At 32.7% G+C, this 21,174-nt stretch overlaps 1 protein-coding gene and 1 long non-coding RNA gene across 4 annotated transcripts; one reads left to right on the forward strand and one right to left on the reverse strand.

The window, feature by feature from the left end:
- Nucleotides 1-478: 478 nt before the first annotated feature.
- LOC123671152 (phospholipase B1, membrane-associated-like) lies at nucleotides 479-16,406 on the forward strand. Of its 3 annotated transcripts, none has more exons than XM_045604850.1 (7): nucleotides 479-637; nucleotides 3,373-3,558; nucleotides 8,005-8,281; nucleotides 13,236-13,622; nucleotides 15,304-15,452; nucleotides 15,940-16,108; nucleotides 16,185-16,406. In XM_045604850.1, exons 2-7 carry the CDS (start codon nucleotides 3,442-3,444, stop codon nucleotides 16,343-16,345), a joined length of 1,260 nt encoding a protein of 419 aa, XP_045460806.1. In that variant the 5' UTR covers nucleotides 479-637; nucleotides 3,373-3,441; the 3' UTR covers nucleotides 16,346-16,406. The 3 variants fall into 3 exon arrangements, with proteins under 3 accessions (XP_045460806.1, XP_045460805.1, XP_045460804.1); XM_045604849.1 differs by lacking the exon at nucleotides 479-637 and adding an exon at nucleotides 1,386-1,539; XM_045604848.1 differs by lacking the exon at nucleotides 479-637 and adding an exon at nucleotides 3,125-3,284.
- A 920-nt stretch (nucleotides 16,407-17,326) lies between these two features.
- Nucleotides 17,327-20,690, reverse strand: LOC123671153. Its single transcript, XR_006746062.1, has 2 exons — nucleotides 19,708-20,690; nucleotides 17,327-17,511 (listed from the first exon to the last, which is right to left on the reverse strand). It is a non-coding gene; the product is annotated as an uncharacterized LOC123671153 (long non-coding RNA).
- Between the last annotated feature and the right edge of the window lie 484 nt (nucleotides 20,691-21,174).

The raw sequence follows: 21,174 nt of genomic DNA on the forward strand, positions 1-21,174 counted from the left end.
AAAAAATTCTGCTTATTTCAAATTCGAAAATTAAGAAAAATATCAGATTCCAAATATTCAAATTTGCATATTTAATTGAGAATCGCCCAAATACATATATTTCGTTCGATATGATATACATTCATAATGATATAGTAAAATTGTGGATTTGAAAATATATCACAATCCGACAACGTAATTATAATTTCAACAATAAAACACGTATAGGTTTATGAAATTTCAGGTTTAATATTCATGTGGGGCAACTCATACTATGTTGAAGTGTAGAGTGTAGCTATCTCTTCATTAAATCTTCAACCTTATGAATCATGTCGTATTTTTATCTAACCGAAGATTTCTTCAGTGAATTTTGAAATAATTCAATCAAATCCGATCTAACTGATCATAAACGTCCTCAATATATGTGATAATACACGAGCGTAGAAGAAGAAAGTGCCCAAGGCTTACCTACAGTTTGATATCAGTCTTCGATTCGTGCCTCAGGTATCCCCTCTTTTGTGGATTTTTGTCGGTGTCCACAATTTTGAATCTTTATCATAAACCACATTCGGTCGTTAGATTTGAATAGGGACGTGTTGAGTGAAAAAAAAGTTCGAAATCGATGAGACCAGCTATGGAATTATATCCATTTAAACCGGTATGTAGGACATTTTACTAGAATTTTTTTTCCATCATTTTTCACATCTTTTAGTTATGAATAAGTAGTTTTTTTATTGTTAATTCCTTGAACTGAAATACACATTTACTGCTTTGGTCACAAATCACATTAGAATTTGGGAAACTCATTTTTTGTTATTATTTCCAAATGGTATCAAGGAAACATAATTTTGTTTCAAATTCTCGCCAAAATTGAATTTTCTAAGATTTTTTTCAATAACTTGTTGAGTATATTTATAAGCAAATAATTTCTTCAATCATATACATTAATATTCATAATAATTATTCGATCAAGAACTCATTCTTTTCCATGATGAACTTGAGAAATTAACAAAAAATTGCGGCCTTTCAAAACTAATATATTTCTCTTTTTAAATTCAAGACCCACATTCATTCACATTGAATTCAAGAATGTTGAAATTATTGCTAATTACTCATACCTACCTAATCAATAGAAATGGGGAAATATTAATTGTTTTTTATGATTCGAAGGTTACCTGAACACAATCATAACATTAATTCCACAAATATATAGATCAACCCAGAACTAATACTAACTCATTAAATCTTAAAGGATTCAAAAATATCAGAAAAACAATGTGGGCGATGATTATTCTGCTATTAAGGAAGTCGATTTTTTGAGAATTGTGTTAGAATTTATTGCATCTGATTATAAATTAAATAATTTTTTGTGATAATTATAGTTCAAGGTTATACTGCAATTAAATTAATGGAAGTGAGCTTTCTCAAGCCTATCGAATAGAGTCAACAGTGAACTGATAATAATACTGTGTTTATAATCGTTTTGAAATTAACACTAGAAGTGCATTTTGAACAAAAATATCACACTATAAGTATTGCCAGTTCAACTTGAACAAAAAGGTAAATAGCATTTTCTCATAATTTTCTCAATTTCTATTACTACATACATACATATTAACTCTTCATATAAGGATCGATCGCAATTGATTATTTTTCCACCAATTAATATATTGGGAAGAAAAAGAATGTCTTCTAAAATTTTCATTATTCGCGTCAGGTACCTTTTTAGCGTTTATAGATAATTAATCTAAACGTGTCTTTTGATAGCATATTGACTCGCAAATTGTGATATGTCATAAGATTCTTTAAGATAATTTGTAGATAGATTGTTATGATTAATTAGGAATCAAGAAACTTATTGAATGAAATAAGCAAATACCAGGCAGATCTAGATTTGAACTAGATAGCCTAATATTTTTGAGCACTCGTTTCGTTTCTTGATCAGATCGCTATACATTCCGTCACAATGACTGTAATTTGAGAATTTTCAGCCGAAGATGGTCTCAAAAAATAAGATTCAACTCAGTGATCAACCATTTTTTTGGTTTAATTTAAGGTTGTCTCTTCTATTCAGTAGTCTGGACGTAAACAATTAGTAACGAAAATTTGAAATTTTCAGGTTAGGTTCAGATCTCGAATATCACAGTTGAGTTTATTCATTGGCATAATGCTACTTGGAGTTCGAAATATTGTTTTTTTGTTTGTTTTTAAAACTACAGATTCGATCAAAATGTGAATTACATTAGTTTCAAGTTTCAATCTTCATCCATAATTTTGTATCGATCACGTTATTAGAACTTAAAAATTCAAGATGAATATAAAATAGAAATCATCAAATATTTCTGTAACAACGAAACTGACCGAGTTGAGATTCTGGGTGTAGATGTAAAATCACAATTTCTAGCTCCATACAAAATCATAAATCAGAATCATAGAAAAGTATATTGGAAAAGAAAAACCCAATATTTCCCTGAAAACAAATCCGATGAGATTTTGCGTATCTATGAACATTGCGTGTATATTTTGAACAATAGTTTCAAGTTTCGTGCAAAATTTCGAGTTTATAGTGTCATCAGAACCAAAGAAAAAAACCATATCGACAAAAAATTGTTTCAAACCAGTAGTTCATTAATGCGCCAATTGAATACCACATAATCTATATACAGTTATAAGGTTTCCACCTGACCCCAAACCCCAATTTTTCGATATTCTGCTTGAATTTCGCATGGTTCTGATGGCTATCAACGCAAACTTTAGCAAGAAGCATTTTTCCAAATTTCTGAGTTGCACAAATAACCTAAATTCATCGCAAAATAAGATTGAACTTAAGGAAAGATTTTAAGCTTTATGTACCTACATAGTACCAAATCCTTACCGAAACAATAAAATAATGTAGACATTCATTAGACAGTTGATTAGGTCTATTAACGAAGGATTTATCTGTTGCATTAATCATCATATTATATTACCAATATGGTCATAACTGTTCACTACCTTGTATTAACACTTTGTTAGATGCAGTGTCATGAAACGCATAGGTTACTTTCATTTAATTGTCCATTGAGCAATGACAATAATTTTTCTGTCACGAGTCCCTGGTAATTGAAAAAATATCCCGAGAATATATTTTTCCGCACACACAATAAAGCTGAGCATTTCACAGTTCAGATTGTTAGTTCACCTATTGGTTTCTTCGATATACCTTGAACTCGATAGTGGTTGATTCCGTTTGACTCTTAACCGTCAACATTATGCCAATCATTATTCTATACGCTTTGAACATAACAAACAACAGAAATAAATCGGTATAAATCTAAAAAAAACTAAATTACTTTGAAATTTAAGTGTAGAGCACTTATTGAACTGATTTCGAAAATATCGTATTTTTTGCAGTGAATGTGTTATTGAGCCATGCTTTGAAGGTTGGGCAGGCAAAGTGCTGAGAAAGTCACCACCTCAAAAATGCACTTATGCAGATGGATGTCTGTAATTTCCATCGTTAGTATATATTTGACCAACGTTTTGGGTCAGAGGTCAATCATTGACTCTCTCTACAATTACTTCAGCAAGACTACCATGGTAAGTTGGACTTTCATTTATTTAGTTGAGTTTGAGTGTAAAATTAGCGAATTGGCTCTATATTTTAGTTCATTATTTTGTATAATAAAACTTCTAAATATAACCTCAAATTATTAAGAGCACGTTCTGAAATACGTTTGATTCAAAAGTTGAGTAGGAAAGTATAAGATTAGAAGTTATATTTATATGCCATAATGATTAAAAAAATGAATGCAATGCAATTAATGAAGATCTATGGAAAATATTATGTTAAGATTGAATTGATAAAAATGTAAGAAATGCGGTCCATTACCTAGTTGTGAATATTCTGTGGGATGTTTTTGTTTCATGTCAATAGGTCCAATAATAAAAGAGTTATGAGAACTTTTAATTTCACACCATTTTTCAAATTTCTGTCATAGCTTGAAAACAGTTGAGTTTATGACGTTGCAGTTTTTACGGTGGTGAAAAGTGCAACACTTTCATCATTATTATTCTGCTATTCTCATAAACGATTAATAAAACTAGTGATGTAATGAAGCAATCCAAGGATTACCTTATTATCGATTACAAACACAGACACAGTAGGAATTCCCAAAACTTTATGTTGAATTTTGCAAATTCAATTGCAAAACCCTCCCATAAGATGATGGAATTTTTATTGAAACTCATAATTTGTATTCGATTGTGGACTCGAAGGAGGACATATAAAATTATTACGAATCACTGGTTGTATCATAAAACTAATTGCTTTCAGAAGAATTGTGAAATATGGTGACAAGTTTGTTGACTTTTAACAAGTTCTTATTCACTTTAATGCACCAGAATAAAATTTCCATCAGAAAGTCTATTAAAATGCTTTTGATCAAACTCTCTCTTTATCTAATTTCGCAACATTATTGAATGAAAATTGATTCATTATTGATTTAAAAAATATACTGGGTGTCTCAGAGTAGCAAAATGATAAGGTGAAAATAAGCATAAAATATCCTGAGAATCTTAAATCTTTTCACTTCCGAAATGCAAGGTGCTGAAGATTAAAAAAATAACACGTTTCCTTGCAATATGTACCTATATCCAAAATGCTTAAGATACTTATGTGACTCAAAGAAAGTTAATGTTTAATGTTTCTTGAATCTTTCAACATATTTAGTGGCATAAAAAACTTGCTCGATAATAAGGTCTCCTACTTAAAAATAAAAGCCACTGATATTCTCGCAAATTTTTGGACGTAATTTGAATTCTTGAAGATTATTATACTGAAACGATATTTGGTGGATAGCTTTAAACCAGGGGTTCCCAACCTTTTCGTGGCCAGGGACCATTTTCATATTATTCTTGTTAGCACTGACCTCTATGTTGGTATAACAAAAATAAATCGTTATATTCAAACTAAACCTTTGGGAGATAATAGGAAATTTCATAGAAAAAATATTTTTGGTATAAACTTCTGTAATTTTGTATAAATATTAATGTGATTTCTGGGCTTGCATCTTCTTCACGAGTTCAGCTATCCTAGGACTAATATTGGTACTTAAGGCTACACGCAAATCATCAGTCACTTTTATACGATTCCTTGCCTTGTTTTTAATTACCAACAAAGTAGAAAATCCTTCTTCACACAAATAAGTCGTTGAAAAAACTATAAAATAGCGCAAGGCGATTTCTCAAAGTTTGGTACAAGAAATTGCTTTTTTACACCAAAACGACTCAGGTGAATTTGATTCAAAAGCATTCTTGCAGTTTCTACCATTTTGAAATTCAACGAGTTATTCCTGAATTTCTTCCGTTACTTCTACAGCGTTCGTGCTAAAAGGGTTAGGTTAGGTTAGTTAGGTTAAAGTTTAAACCCCACCGTTTTCCAAAAAAGTAAAACTCAAACATTTCAAAACTTGATTCAATTGAAAATTAACGAACTTTTTATAGAATAATTGAGGAAGTTGAAATAAAAGCAAATCAAAATGATCCCCATTGTTTTCGATACAAGCTGTTTTGAGACTTTGAGTCGCATCAAAATATCTTCAGCCATTTTGAAATATAAAAAAAAGAGTTTTTTCCAACTATAAGAACCTGTATATTAGGTGTTGAAATAGTTTGACCTATGTTTGCAGGGAATTTGTTTTTATATTCTATAGCTCTATCTACTCTATCAGTTTGTTGTGACTTCTCTGGGCCTCTTTGTATATGAAAAAGGGCTCAATCAACTCAATATTGGTCGTGTTGTAGTCAAATTTGAAAGTCAGTTTTTATTGTATGAAACAAATTAACCAGTCCAACAAAGAAATGCACGCACACAAGAGAATATTGATTTGGTATCAGCATGAGTAATAGAAAATCTAAATATATCGGTTTTACATCGTTCTCAACAAAACAAATGAATCTTTCTCAAACAACATGGTGAATTTTAAAGGAATTTTGTATTTTGGAGTTTCATCATTATATTTGTAACATCATTCAAAACTCTTAGTAGAAGTTGTTTTCAAAATAAATGGTATAACAATATGAATGCAAGATATAAGAATCATTTAAATTTAAAATATTTGTTCTTTAGCAAAACTTTCATATATCGGCTTATAAAGTATACAAATTTGGTAAATGGATTTGTTTAGAATCAACTCATAATAAAAAATAGAAATCAGTGTACGTACATATTACCAAAGCAATATCTTAGAGAACTGAAATTATTGAAATGGAAAATAAGTTCAATATTTATATAATTCGTAGTCACATAAATTAATGCTGAAACGATCTGCTCTTTTTATTACTGTTTCTGCTACAAGTACCTACATTAGGCATTCGAGAGTTCAGTTAAAACCATCGATCTGAAAACTCTGAAGATACCTTGCACTTGTAGGCGAAACGTCAGATGAAAAACAGACAAAAAATCAAAAATCAAAAAACAGCTAAAAATCCTCTATTGATGAAATTGTACAATTCAGAAATTAGAATAACTGACCAGATCAATCAAACTCATGCATATTGTATTAGACACTTTTTGAACAAATATTTACTTTCCCACACTAGTGCGTGAAGTAACATTGAAACAGAACGAGAAAGTATCTAATCGAATACCTTTTCACTTTTCAACGATATAAGAATGTGCTTTTATCTAAAAAACTTCGTGCTATCTGTGACTTTAGTTAATTTCAAACAATAAGAAGATATGACAAACTTTCAAATCGAACAATAAATCAAAATTACGGCATCTCTTACTTCCTCTCACGTACGAGTGATATTCAATAAACATAAATCAATTAGCAGCTCGAAGAGTCTATTTCAGTTACCTAACATTCAATATCGTGCTCTAAAGTTTTCCTTTCCCATGAGCCATTCTATACTGAAGTCATGTTCACACTAATTTACGATCACCCCACGATGTAAGCTGTGCTTTACGCAGGAGCCAATTCAGATTGACCGTTTCTCAATCGAGAGCACCCGGATTTTTGACCGCTGAAGAAGTAAAACAAGCTGACATAACGTCCACAGTGAAGGAAAGTGAAAAGAACAATGACCCTCTGAATACAAATTAATAGAACTCTGAATATTGATGACAACACATAAATTAGTGAAAATTATTGGGGAGTGTATTGTTTGCTAATATTTTGTGTGCCGTTCTAGGAATCGGTTATTGGTATTCCGATTGTATGTCTTCAACAAAAATCACATATGGATTGGAGTTAAACCCGAGCTACTTTCACCTGATTGTTCCTTCATGAAAATCATGTTGGAAGGTGCTTTGGTCTCTTAGAGTGTGAAAACATACACGAATATTCCATAGGAACTTTTTGAGTACCGTTAAACCCTTCAATTATATGTGACACATTTCTGTGTTGGATGAAGCGATGTGCATTTTACTTAACATTCTGATTAACTTCAATTTTATAATGTAGTAACATTAAAATATCTTAATTATCAATAATTAATATCTCGATCATTAATAAACTAATTGATTAAATAACGATTTGGATCTCTTTCAATTTTATGAATGGAAGCCGAAAGGTGTAACGAATGAATCAAATAGATCTACATTTATTTACTGTCTACTTCAAAACATACAGAGTCCATACAATATCACTACAGCCTCACTGGCTGGAATGTATTCTGCCTTCTGACAATGATACTGATTTATGTCTTCTGCCTTACCATAGAACTAGACATCCGAATAGATTAAGATACCCACATGCCCATTCTGCATCAGTATATACTTCCATATCGAATACACAATTTTCATTGTCGATGCCATTGATAGTATAAACGATAGTTGCAATAGAACGACACAACAAAGTACACATGTAGATAGGTCTTAATATTCATGACTCCATTAGAGTCAATGGAGAATGAAAATATGAAAAAACCCCAGTTTGTCATGATCTAACGATTGCAATTTCAAATATGAAACTCTCAAACGCAAATAGATATACAAAATTAAAATATGATATTGATCTTAATTTGAGCACATTTTTCTAGATCAATGGAGGAAACTTTATTATTCAGTATCCAAAAAGGGTTGGCAACGTGAGGAAACAGAAACCTTTCTCTCCCTACATGCAGTTTCCATGTGCCAACACCACCAGTAAAGGCATCGGTAGATCTCTATATCCCCCAAATAGTGTGCACAAATTGAGACCTGGTGATATTGATGTGATAGGAGCCATGGGGGACTCCCTCATAGCTGGTAACGGAGCTATGGAAGAATATGCCTTAGGAACTATGATAGAGTACAGGGGTATATCTTGGTGTGCAGGTAGGTTTATAATATTTTGCAATATAATTAATTGCAATAATGAACCTATGGAATAATTTGACTAGGAAGAGGTTCTAAGCTCTAGTTTTTTCTTTCATTCCCAAACTTTTCATTTATTTTTGATACAAAAATATCATAAAAGTACCAAGAATTGATCGATGAAACACAAAATATGTATTTTGTATCCACAATTCATTGTATTTTGTATCTCTTTTAAAATCTCTTGATGTACTAAATTGCACCAGGAGAGGAAATGAGGACTATACATCTCTCTCTATCAAACCCTAAGGAATTTTTATATTCAAGTTTATTACTTACATTGCATCAAGAGTTGCAGGTGTGTCGGCATAAACCAATAACTTAGCATAGGTAAATAAAAAGTAATCGGGTCGCACGAACTAAACAATGATCTTTCTCCCTAAAATATTTTCATATCTCTACAACAACGGTTATACCGGAAACAGACTACTTACTATTTCAAATGGCACACACAATTTAGGTAAAAACTCAACGGTTCATGAGTTAATCGGATTATTATGAAAAAAATGGGGGCGATGAGGACACATTTTTTTGAATATTTCTGCAGAAAAAGATTTTTTCGAAAGAACCTTCTCATTTCATTTTCGATTCTGCAAATACGTATCTAGTATTATAAACCTATTCGCGGCTTGGACGAAAAATGTACAGGGTGTTTATGGATTTCCCAACAATCCCAATGAAAAATTAATTGTAATTCATTTATTATCGAATTTTAGTTTTTTTCTGTGTTTTCCGTCACAGACTACTCCACATAGTTAGGAATTGCGGTTTTTCCTCATTTGAAGTTTCTCCTCGGTAACTCTTGAAGTATTCATTTTAGGTATAGGGTTTGCTTGAGTAACTCCCTCTATTTTTGTACGTAGAATCGACTGTAATAATATAAAATATAGGTTCTAGTTTGAAAATTTTGAATTTTGATGAATTTGAGTTGTCCAAGTTCATGTTCTTCTTATAAACATCCTGTACATTTTGTGGACGAAGACATTTAATAGGATTCTTACCCACTACTTAGTCCGATTATGTTGATCTTAAAATGGACAAAGTGCTCTATGAACTTCTCGAACAGATTTATTTCTTTCAAAGTAAATTTACAAAATTTGGCAGCGTTGTACAGGCGTTAAAATATTCATGATGAATGTTCAAACCTTAATGAATATGAATGTCAACACAGTTTATCATTTTCAATTGTCAAACCATCGTCAACAACTTCTCATGTACCTAGAAAAACATCAGTTCTCAGGAATGTTTTAAATATTTCTATTAATTTTTTCTCATACTTTCATTAAAAATTTAAATGGCGATACATCCTAGCACTCATAATCATATCAACAATGGGCATTCCATATTTTTTTATTGATAATATGTAACTTACTGTATTCTATAAAATGTGCAAATTAAACGGGTTTGAAATTTGAAGTGGTTTTTACGGTTCTCCTTAAGTTCATGACATCTCAAACGAGTTTTGAAGTATTATTTATTATTCGAATCTATGCAACATTTCTCAACTGGTTATGCAGAATTCTTGATTTTTTTCGTTTCCCATCAAAGAGGTCAAAAATAAATGCAAATAGAATATCTGAGCAAACATTTTCACCAGTTTTACTTTTACCCAATCTGATGGACATAATGAAACCGATCACATAAACAGCGAATGATATCAATTCAATAAATCAGATAGAGAAACTTGTTATCAACGGAAAAGACAGTCATCGCACAGGAAACTCATGTCGGAATCGAGGTAGTTCCATTCCTCTAATTCAGAAATTGGTGAATTTCGAATAATTAACGCATATTTCGACGATTATATAACATTCACCTAGCTCTCGACCTGTATATGTTCAACTTTCGTTGGGACATTAGAATTTTATTTGGAACTGCTAAATTATGCTGAAATTAGGTAATATTGAAACGTTATGGTTAGTGCTAGATCAACTGGCGAAATTTCATTCATTTAAATGATTCTTTTGCCTATGCAGTTTTGAATGCCAATGCTTAGAAAAAGATTTTGAACAAATAATATGTTTTATACCTATATTTTTTCTTCAATACAATTAACAATAAAGTTTAATACTTGTTAGCAATTTGTAGTTACACTTTATCAATTTCTCATCAAGTATGTCTTTTACTGCTTATTCCTTGAACATAATATTTCCGCTATAGGTATTATTTCGCCTTGAACCATGATGTCTTTATTTTGAGCCGGGGTGATCTAAAACGATAAGGTTCGATTGACCTATGACGAATCTGTCCTTGAATTCAAATCTGTCAGGTCGTCCGACCGTAAACACGATAAATCTCGAACGAAAGATCCTAGAAACTTTTCAGGGCAGCTTCAGATCTCGAATCCGAGTTAGGTTTTTGAGGGGTACTCAGATTCATTTGATTAAATTTTAGTTTCTTGCATTTTATGAAAGTCGAATACACTGGCAAGCAAAAAAAGTGCCACTAAGATTTAGGTCTATATTTTTTAAACTAAATTCCCTCTCAGGCAGACAAAAATTTGTGAAGGATTTATAAATACACCAAAAATAATAAACTTATTCTGAAATATATAGCAAAATTTAAAACAACAAAAGAATGTAGATATTTCAACTCATCAAATATTCCTGTGTAGAATCAAATCTTGCAGCTAACCAGAAATTTATTATGGCCGTATTGAACAAATTGATTCTTTCACTTATTTTAATTGATTGTGATAAATTGTACATTCTTTGTCTTTGTTTGAATTTATCAAAGTTTGAACGTATGAAAACACAAACCTCATAAATGTACCAACATGATAATGTCAGAATCTTTTACTTCTCAAAATAGTTCTTACAATTTGTTATCTGAGGCACTCCAGCAATACAACGAATTTATTTTTTTTTTTAAGAAACAAATACCTCACCAAATTTGGAAGACGATGTCTAAAAAAACTAAACCGTATCTCTAGCGAGATTCCGCCTGGCCTGATACAACGTAATTAGCTGCTTTTCATCCAGAATATCCCTTAGGCTTCGAATCAAATACCTCACAGAATTCATACTTGACATCACCCCCTCACAGTGCCTCCTCCAACCAAGACACTCGTCAACATGGAGTCCTAAAAATTTCTAGGATTTTACCCCAACTTGTCATGATTCAATCTTCAGATCCATATTAGTCAGTAGTTTTTGCCTGTTATGAAAATGTATACCGTGTATTTTCTCAGAATTGAGATACAAGTTGTTTGAGGAAAACCACTGGCCGAGCTCATTCGAGAAGTCATTGCACTTCCCTTCGAGCGAATCACCCGATTCATCAGATATTAGGACGGATGTATTGTCCGCATGAAATGTAAAATGCACAGAAGAATTGATAGCCATAATATCATTCATGTATATCAAAAATAAAACAGGACCAACAATAGATCCCTTAGGGACAACTAAGGTTGGACACTGTTTTAGACTTACGTATTCAAATTGATTTAATAACATCTTTCCTCAGAAATCTACTGGATATGCGCAAAATGTAGAGATATGAGATAAAAAACTTTATAAAAGAAACCATCTCCGAATAATTGTTCACGATAAATTCATCGTTTATCAGTTTGCGTTCAATATTGATCATTGAAAAGTTTGTTTTCTACTCTCGGAAAGAAACGCTTTCATAAAATGAGTTTACCAATTGAACCAGAGATCTGTTGCAAGAAGAATGAATCTTAGCATAGCTATAGTCCAAAGATTATTGATAATACAACAGGAGGCAAGCAGGCTGATCAGAAGACCTGGATCTGGAAGCAAAATGTTCACATCGTTGAGGGATGATAGATTCATGGTTTCCACAAGTCTTCGAAATCTTACTGCTGCTGTTCTTGATCGACTGATGGAGGTACGTCAGGTAATCATAAGTGAATGGACCGTGAGATGAAGTTATGACCATAAAGACCTGAGACAGGTCAGAACTTCTCAGAGAGCATCATTACGCGTCTTATTCGCACAAGATGACATAAACTGGTTAGAAGCTCAGTTGGTCTAGGTATTTTTTTCTGATGAATCCAGAATCAGCATTCGAGGAGCTGTTTATAGAGGTCCCCAGGAGAAAGATATGCCGATGCCTGTATGAAGGAGAATATGTGTCTTTAGAGGACCGCAAAGAGTTGGCTTATATAAATGGATCTTCAACAGCTATAAGGTACAGAGGAAATTCTTAAGGACCATGTTGTACTTTATATACAATTTCTGGGAGGACAGAGATTTTTATGCATGACAATGCACGCCCACATACTGCTCAAATAGTGACAGCGTACTTGAATAGGGTTAGAATTTCAAGGTTCAACAGGCCAGCAGGAAGTCCTCACTTGAATCCTATCGAACATCTTTGAGTACAACTGGGAAGTGAGAATTATGGTTTCATCGCCCAATAAGTTACAAGATCTCCCTGAAGCACTTCGTCATGAATATGATAATATTCCACAAGAGAATATTCGAAGGCTCATCACGAGCATGCAAAGACGTTTGGATGCTGTAATCAGAGCTAGGGGAGGTCACACGTCATACAAATACAGTATATCCAAACTAGTTCAGAAAAACACTTGGCCAGACATTCCTTTGGAGATACCGGGGTTTTTTGAAAATATTGATAGGCAATAAATTCAATTACCCCTAAAGAATTTCTGGAAACTTGGATAACCTGTTTATAATCGAAATATTCTGGCGCACTCCAAGTGACTTTGGATATTATATACTGAAATTTTCAGTTGCGATAATTTTTCGATTTTGAAGTTTTGATTTTTTCAAAAAAGTTTATTATTTTTATAGAAATTGAATGAAAAGTTTCTTTTTTCTTTGTCAATTCTCTTTTCCCTAGGTTCAATTAAGAAATAATTTCATGATTATCGTAAACATTTCAAGTAGGAAAGTTATTCGAACAGTTATGATCTTATCGAATTTCGCAGGTGGAGAAGGCACCTGGAGAGAATACCTGACCCTCCCCAACATCCTGAAGGAGTACAACCCCAACCTCACAGGGTATTCAACAGGAACAGGAGAATTCCTTTCGGAACATTCCAGACTAAACGTGGCATATCCTGTGTCTGCTGACGAGGATGCCTTACGTCAAGCGAAGATACTGGTGAAGAAAATGAAGTCCGATCCCAAAATAGACATCAAGAACCACTGGAAAATGATCACGATCTTCTTCGGTGCCAACGACATTTGTTCTGCGCAGTGCTTCGACAAGGACAAGGGTTCGGCAACGTCGCATGTGCGACAACTTATGTACGCTCTGGATTATTTGCAGAGCGCACTGCCCAGAACATTTGTCAATTTGATTCCAGTACTAGGTAATTACACATAAGGTAAATGATTTATAGGTTCTTGAATTTTTGTCGAAATCAAAGTACAAATGTTCATTTTCTTGAATCTGTTCCGAAAGAATTGTCCGACTAAGAAATAGCTACTCCAATACCAATAAGAGCGAAATAAGCTTACGCGTTTTTCGCTCCTAGAAAATCAGCCCTGCTCACTGTAGCTAGGTTATCTCCTAAGAAATTCTAATTTACACATGTGGCAGTAACTAATCTTGGATTTTCTCGAGCTAGGGAAAAACGCCTCCCCTTACCATCAAATACACCCTTGTCATCATTATCATTCCAGTATTTCCCTCCTAAAAAAAAAGGATAGGAGGGAAAAAAATCTGAAATAAATACGAGATCCAATGTGAATAAGTATTATATTTGGGAACCTTTCAGTTGTAGAGGCAAATGTACTCACAAGAAAGAGTTCGAGGAGAAAGAAAAAACCGAAAGAAAATACTCTGGCAGAACCTTTTTGGTTTGGATCATTCCAAAAAGTGTTTTCAACACTGCGAGATCTGAGAAGAATATGGATCTTAACAAGAATATGCTACATCTCCTTAGAGGCCATTGTCGCCTCATGAGAATGGGTCTAGCTGTCTAGCAGATTCTGTGAGGAGGAGGAAGAAAGTTTGGATCATCTGGTGACGAAATTTCTCGCCATCAATAGCCAACGCAAAATATGCTTTGGACTTGTAGAAGAGAGGAAGTAGCCTCCTTGAAGCCATCCGACTCATCGGAGTTCATTATAACTCTGGAACTGAAAGGCGAGCTGCAGATCACGTAATGACGACAAGAGCTCTGATGGGAGGCACAATAGATCATTAGGTCGTGGTGCAATGGAACCTCTTGAACTTGAATCTAATTTATTATATTACTCACAAAATTATAAGTTTACTCTTCGGGCCTTTATTTCTGCGAGCAAATCTATGTCCTTGTCATAGTTGATCGTATGCAGTACCATGTTCCATTGCTAATACTGCTTGGCTTGGATTACCGAGTGTATAGTAAATTCGTATAGCAATACACATATTGGGAAACGCATCCTGCATTCCTTATATCCCCTAATAAAAGTGGAGCTTGCTCTTTAAAAACATCGAGTTCCTGGCTAATTTATTTGACTGAGTTTAAATCTTGCTAATATTTTGTTTTCAAATTTGACCTTTCAGAAAAGCAAAATCTAGATTCACCCTGGTAGCACTATCAAACCTCATTTTCTTTTCGATCAAATATCATCTTCGTTTCCTTAGAAAATAGTTGAACTAGTCGAAGTGTTCATTATCACACATTTCATCAAATTAATATTTGCATCTCGGAATTTTCTTACTTGGTAGAATAGCCAAATTTTATCAGCAGCTGGTTCAGCTTGTTTCATTCAGATTTTTATCTAATGTTTTTGTGAAGTTTTCATTGGGAGACAGAACCTGAAAGGATTATATAATCCTTTATTGTAAACAATGAGAGCTTACTGGGTTCAAGCGTGCCATTCACCATTTAACCTTAGCTACTGGTGTTAATTAACACTTTATCCTAGATAAGAAGCAATATTTCTATTTATAACTGACCTAGCTAACGTTATTCACCCCAAAAGATCATCTAGCAAACCTCAAAGCTCTTGCTCAATAATTTTTAGATACCTTATTTTACAAAATTTTTCCTTTGTTTTTAGATGTTTCTGTCAGCTTAAGAGTGAAAAGAACCATGATGTGCAGATTCTTGCACGCCTTTTTCTGTGCTTGTTTTCATCACCAAGGTGGAAATGAAATGGAAACTGTGATTCGAGCTGCACGCAGTTATCAATATGCTGAAGAACAATTAGTAAGTTTTTTAACGGCTATTATCATAATTCCTCAAGATAAGGGATTCAAATTAGGTATTTCTTTCTTCAGTGACAAATAACTGGGCAAATTTTACTAGCCACATACAATAACTGATTGATAATTTATTGTAGTGTGAAGCATAAGTTTTCGAAATTCGTAAGATATACTTTAGGCGCTCCAGGAAAAATAAGTTTTTGTTATTTCTGCCAAACAAATTGAACCATTATTGGTCGTATCGAATCACAATATAACGTGAGGTGCAATCTATCGAGAGAAAGCTAAAGCACTCGAATCAGGTCGTTACAGATATCTACCCATAGGTTGAGTCAAATTCGAATGAAATTTTTGAATTTTACGTAACTGTGTAACTGTACACTTGGTTGAAACCTTCATCAATTCTATCCGACTTTTTTAGGAATCCAAATATTTCTTTCTATCTGGTTTTCTCTTAACTGTCCTCTGATTGATGATTATTATTTTTTTAGGTAAATAGTGGACGATACGATGTCAAAGAGGATTTCACCGTGGTTCTACAACCTTTCATGAAGTTGTTCAATGCTCCAAACGATCCAGCACACTATTATGATGAAGTCATTGATATCTCCTACATTACACATGACTGTTTTCATTTCTCCCAAAAAGGACATGCTCTAGGTGAGTTATTATTTCCAATGTTTCTGAGCACAGCATTATTGGTAGTTTAATTTACTTAATCTACTCTTCATCTTAGGGGCAAATCTTCTATGGAATAATCTCCTAGAGCCTGTGGGCAGAAAAAGTATGAAAATGGTGAATTACGTGATGGAAAAATTCAACTGTCCTTCCAAAGAATCTCCCTATTTGTTTACAAATAGAAATTCAAGGAATTATTTGGCGACTGGTCGTCAATAACCTCTGAATATAATGTATATAGATATATGTATTTATTGAAAATAAAAGATATTTTTAGTAACTAACGTGTTTCAGAGGAAAAGATTTTTTCCAAATGAAGCAGAAATTGGTGTGAATAAATAATAACAATTTCAAACTTCGTACAAAATTTCGATCTGATCATATCATCAGAACCATGACAATCCAAAAAGAATATCGGAAAAAATAACCTAATATTTTCGTGACAATGAATCCAATCGGATTGAGATTCTGCTTTTAGTCATAAAATAACAATTTAAAGCTTATTGCAAGATTTCATGATAGGTACACCAAAATTACAGAAAAATCGAGCAAAATATCTGAATAGATAAATTAATCCACAACAATTACTTGCATGAAAATAAATCACATTTTACATACAGGGTAATTCAAAAACAGATGTTTTTATTTTGTGAGCGGATTACTCATTCAAAAATCAGGATAATTTGTCATTTTTTTTTCAAATTTCATTCCCTGTCAAAATAGACTCCTTCAAAGGGTTGGAGGCTTCAACCCCTTATGAGTACAGTGAAGGGTTGGAAAAATTTGGTGTTTCAACCAGATTATCCTTTCTTCCAAATTTCATCTCAATGTTATCATCAGTTCATGAGAAAATCACATCGAATTGCTATATCCTTTGAAGAGGTCTATCTCAACAGGGGATAAGAATTTAAGTAAATTGATATAACAAACTTCCCTTATTTTTGGCTGAGGAATCCACTCAAAAGTACTATTACGTACGTCTATAATGAATCACTCCGTATACAATTGTATGCGCATGAATGAATGAGCTCCATACAGCCTTCAGTGCTTTTCTTGAATTTCTTCAGTTTTCTCAGTTTCTTTCAGCTTTCTTCCAGTTCCTTTTCTAGTTCATGATCATTATTGTCATAGAGTAATACTTTGGAAAATTTCTTACTATGAAAATTTTGGTGGATGAGCTTTCGGAATCAAACTACTTACGAGTATTCAGTCTTTTTATTTTCATTCTTTCATATTGAAACAACTGTCGTTAGACTATTTGTACATTAATTATTCAGAAGATAATCATAATAGTAACTTATTACAACATACAATAATCTCATATTTCAAGCTCTTACTCCTAGCGTTTTATTTAAGCTGGGTAAAATCACTAAGTATCAGCAAACCTGAAAACAATGGAGAATATATTATTATTCAAGCAAATATATTCATGAAATTTCAAATATCAATGAACAATTATGATAAACAATGAAGCAAAAAAATATTTTCATTATTATGATGAAAAAGACTAAGATCGTATGATGAAATAGCCAATTATTTTTTCTTGAGAGATAAGATTTGAAGAAAAGCATCAGTAAAAATTTTTTAAATATATAATATAAATTTTCTGTTATGCGAAAAATATTCTTTGCATAGTTTGAAGGTTGTTATATCACATCAAACAATCTTAATTTTTATACCCATTTAAAGTTTATGGGACTGAATTTTTTGAATAATTCACTTTATCTTTCAACTTCGTACTTAGATTGTATGTTTACATACAACATGTTAGTAAAGTCAAAAGGTAAATACTGAGATAACGAAATTTTACTACCCTTTTTTGATCTACCAATGAATCATTTCTCACGAAATTCCTCTTGAACATGAACTAATGAATTGCTATTTTGCAATCGCGGACTCGAAATCTACTGCTGGATATTTTCCATTTTTTTTATTCTTCTTTATTATATTATTATTATAGCAAGCACCCCTTAATTATTCGGAAGTAATATTTCGCATCTTTCATAATCAAGTTGAACTTGTAAGTGTTTCGAACAATTAAATATAAGTTCATATTTTACGCAGCAATTTCTGTAATAGGTGAATATTTGACAATGACCTCTAATTGAATCAATTGTTTCTTTGAGAACTACAAATGTTAATTTTAATTAATGAAATAACTGATCCTCTGAAACAAGTCATCCTTAAAATTACCTTTTTAGATTATCTCAATTAAATACCTAATTATGTACCTATACATGCCTCGTAGTGCGATCTACGAAGTGTTAAAGTTTTTCTTAAAAGCTGACTATATTTATTCATTACTCTGAAACCGGTCGAAATACTCAAATGAAGTTTTGTATGTTAGTTTAGTAATAATAATTGGCTATTACGCTTTTTTTATATGGGCGCCCAGATTCAACAGGTTTTTTCATTTATTTAATCCATTATCTAATAGCGATGATAACGTTGGAGATATTTGTCATAAATTGAACAAAGAATTCAAAAATGATTCTGCAATTTTCTTTTTTGATTGAAATGCTCTTAATTTGAGGAACAATTGATACGCCACTGAGATATTTCAAAATAAAAATGAGCTTTGAATTTCTTGTTCAATTAATGACAAAAAAACTCTTTGGCAAGTAGCGTCGCTACCAGATAATGTATCGAGTGAATAAAAAGTATGTGTTTTGATGTTTTATTTTGTTGTATAAAAACGACGCCCGATATGGAAAAAAGACTCGACTTGTTTCGTAAAGTAAGTAAAAAAAAGGGGTTTTTCACGTATGTTATTCTACATCGAATATCGATGAAATATCAATAGAAGTTTTTTCCTTCTTTTCATCAGCACAATATACAAATCCTAATCAATCAAATTTGAACAAATTTCCTCATAAAAATCACCTTCAAATTAACAAAAATCATCTTTCTTACTAACACCATAAAAATATAACTTTTGACAGACGACTCAGTCGTCTGTAATGGGTTATATTTTAGTGAGAATATTAAGAAGGTTGATTATTTGTTAATTTACAAATTGTTCAGTTAGGATGTGTATATTGTGTTTAAAAGAAGAAAGAAATTAGAACTAATTTGACTTCAAAAACCCCAATTTCTGCCTTTGTGGACTGATTTCCGAAAATTTCATTTGAATTTTTTGTTCCGGAGTCCAAAATACGTAAATTTCACTTAACAGAATTTTTCACAGGGTAACATATGAAGCAAGTCAAAGACTCAGCCTGTACATCTTCCTCAACAGATCCCCGTATGCCGTATGCGCACCAATGATGAACTTCAAATTCTGAATCGCAAGTCGATAAATGCGCAATAACTACGTCTTAAAACCAATAAAATTTCATTTGGATATCTTGACCGGCTACAGAGCAACGAAAAGTCAGTTTTAAAAAAAAGCTTCAACATCTGTATCTCGAAATATACGACGCATTTGCTAACAAAATCAATGAAGCAAACAGTAATTTTTTTTTCATGGAGAATCACCTCCTTTAGTTTGTCGCACCTATTCACTAACACTCTGTATACTCAGGATTTGAAGGTAGTCCAATGTTTCAAATACGAGAGCTTCATCGAAATTTAAGACTTACCTTTTTCTTGATACAAAAAATGTAGAACATCACTTCCTCACTCTTTGTTTCCTCTCATCACGCAGGTTCAAGCTGCTTGGTACAGTATGGACACCCTTAAAAGACTTCAAACTGGAATCAACCCTATCTTCTCTTTTCTTCGCCTTCCAGATGGTATTTTCTACATGAAAAATCCTGTCGAATACCTGGCGAATGGTGCAATGCCTTCTGTTGAACGGATTCTTGTACATTTCCAGAACTTCACACTGACACTTGACAAAAATAAACGTCCTATTGACGATACTTAGCTTGAGTAAATTTCGAATGAAGTATCACAAACGACTGCGACAATTTTGTTGATTAGTCTGTCAATTGGAGCAGTGTCTGTTGAACTGAGGAAGTCAGTTATCGTTTAAATTGTGGCATTGTGACAAGACCCCTACACAACTATGGATTGATTAAACGATTTAGTTCGATATAAGGCATAAAACGATGGCAGACATGTTGAAATTCCAGCGTTTATTACACGATTGTTTATGGTTTTTATGTTCGCTTTGTTTTTGATAAGACTGTCTGGTCATATTGATGAGGATTCAACTTGGAAGAATGTTTGAGGTTCTCGAACAAAACTTTTTGTATCTATCACCGCGTTGAAATTAAGATGGAGTTTTTACGAGTAAGGGAAATGCGGACAAAACGACATATGCGGACAAAATGAACTTTTAAATTTTTTCAAAATTGGCGTCGTATAGCTCGGGGTTTCACGGTGATTCAGGTCCTGCTTATTATGTTGACAATCCTGCGAAGAAATTGACATCCTACTGTCTGTTTCACTGGTGCAATAGCCAAAAATGCGTTTTGGTCGGTTGAATTTTTTTTGTTCACTTGGTTTCTAAATTGCTTCTGGAGAGTGTCATGAAAATATTCGTTGTATATTGAATGTATTCTTGATATTACGGTTGTGATGTAATAATATGTATAACTTCTGAGATGAATATTGGTTTTGTTTTTAAATTGTGCTTCAATATAATAAAAAGTGTGTATCGGACAAAATGACATTCTATCCTGATGGACAAAACGACACAGTATGTCATTTTGTCCAATACATGTTAAGAAAATATATTTTTGGAAATTATATTATATATTATTTTATAGGTTGATTTTCACATGAAAGTAATGAGCTCATTTTCATGTTATTTTGTACATAGTTTGCATGCACTATACGTGATAGAATGTGAAATTTCTGGTATGTACCTATCGTATAAAAAATACGTAAATTATCTATCGATTCCTTACATCGATTTACAATAGACCAGGGAGTTCTAAAGGATCAGTATCCTTTCGTAATGAAATTCTTTCTCCACTTCATCAGGGACAAGGCACTATTTTGACAAAATCAAGGCTGAATCTGCTGCGAAAAATCCACCCAAGAAGAACAAACAAGAAGTTACTAAAATATTATTCAATGATAAAAAACCCAGTGGTAAA

This window comes from Harmonia axyridis, chromosome 1 (assembly GCF_914767665.1).
Source record: "Harmonia axyridis chromosome 1, icHarAxyr1.1, whole genome shotgun sequence".
Lineage (NCBI taxonomy): Eukaryota > Metazoa > Arthropoda > Insecta > Coleoptera > Coccinellidae > Harmonia > Harmonia axyridis.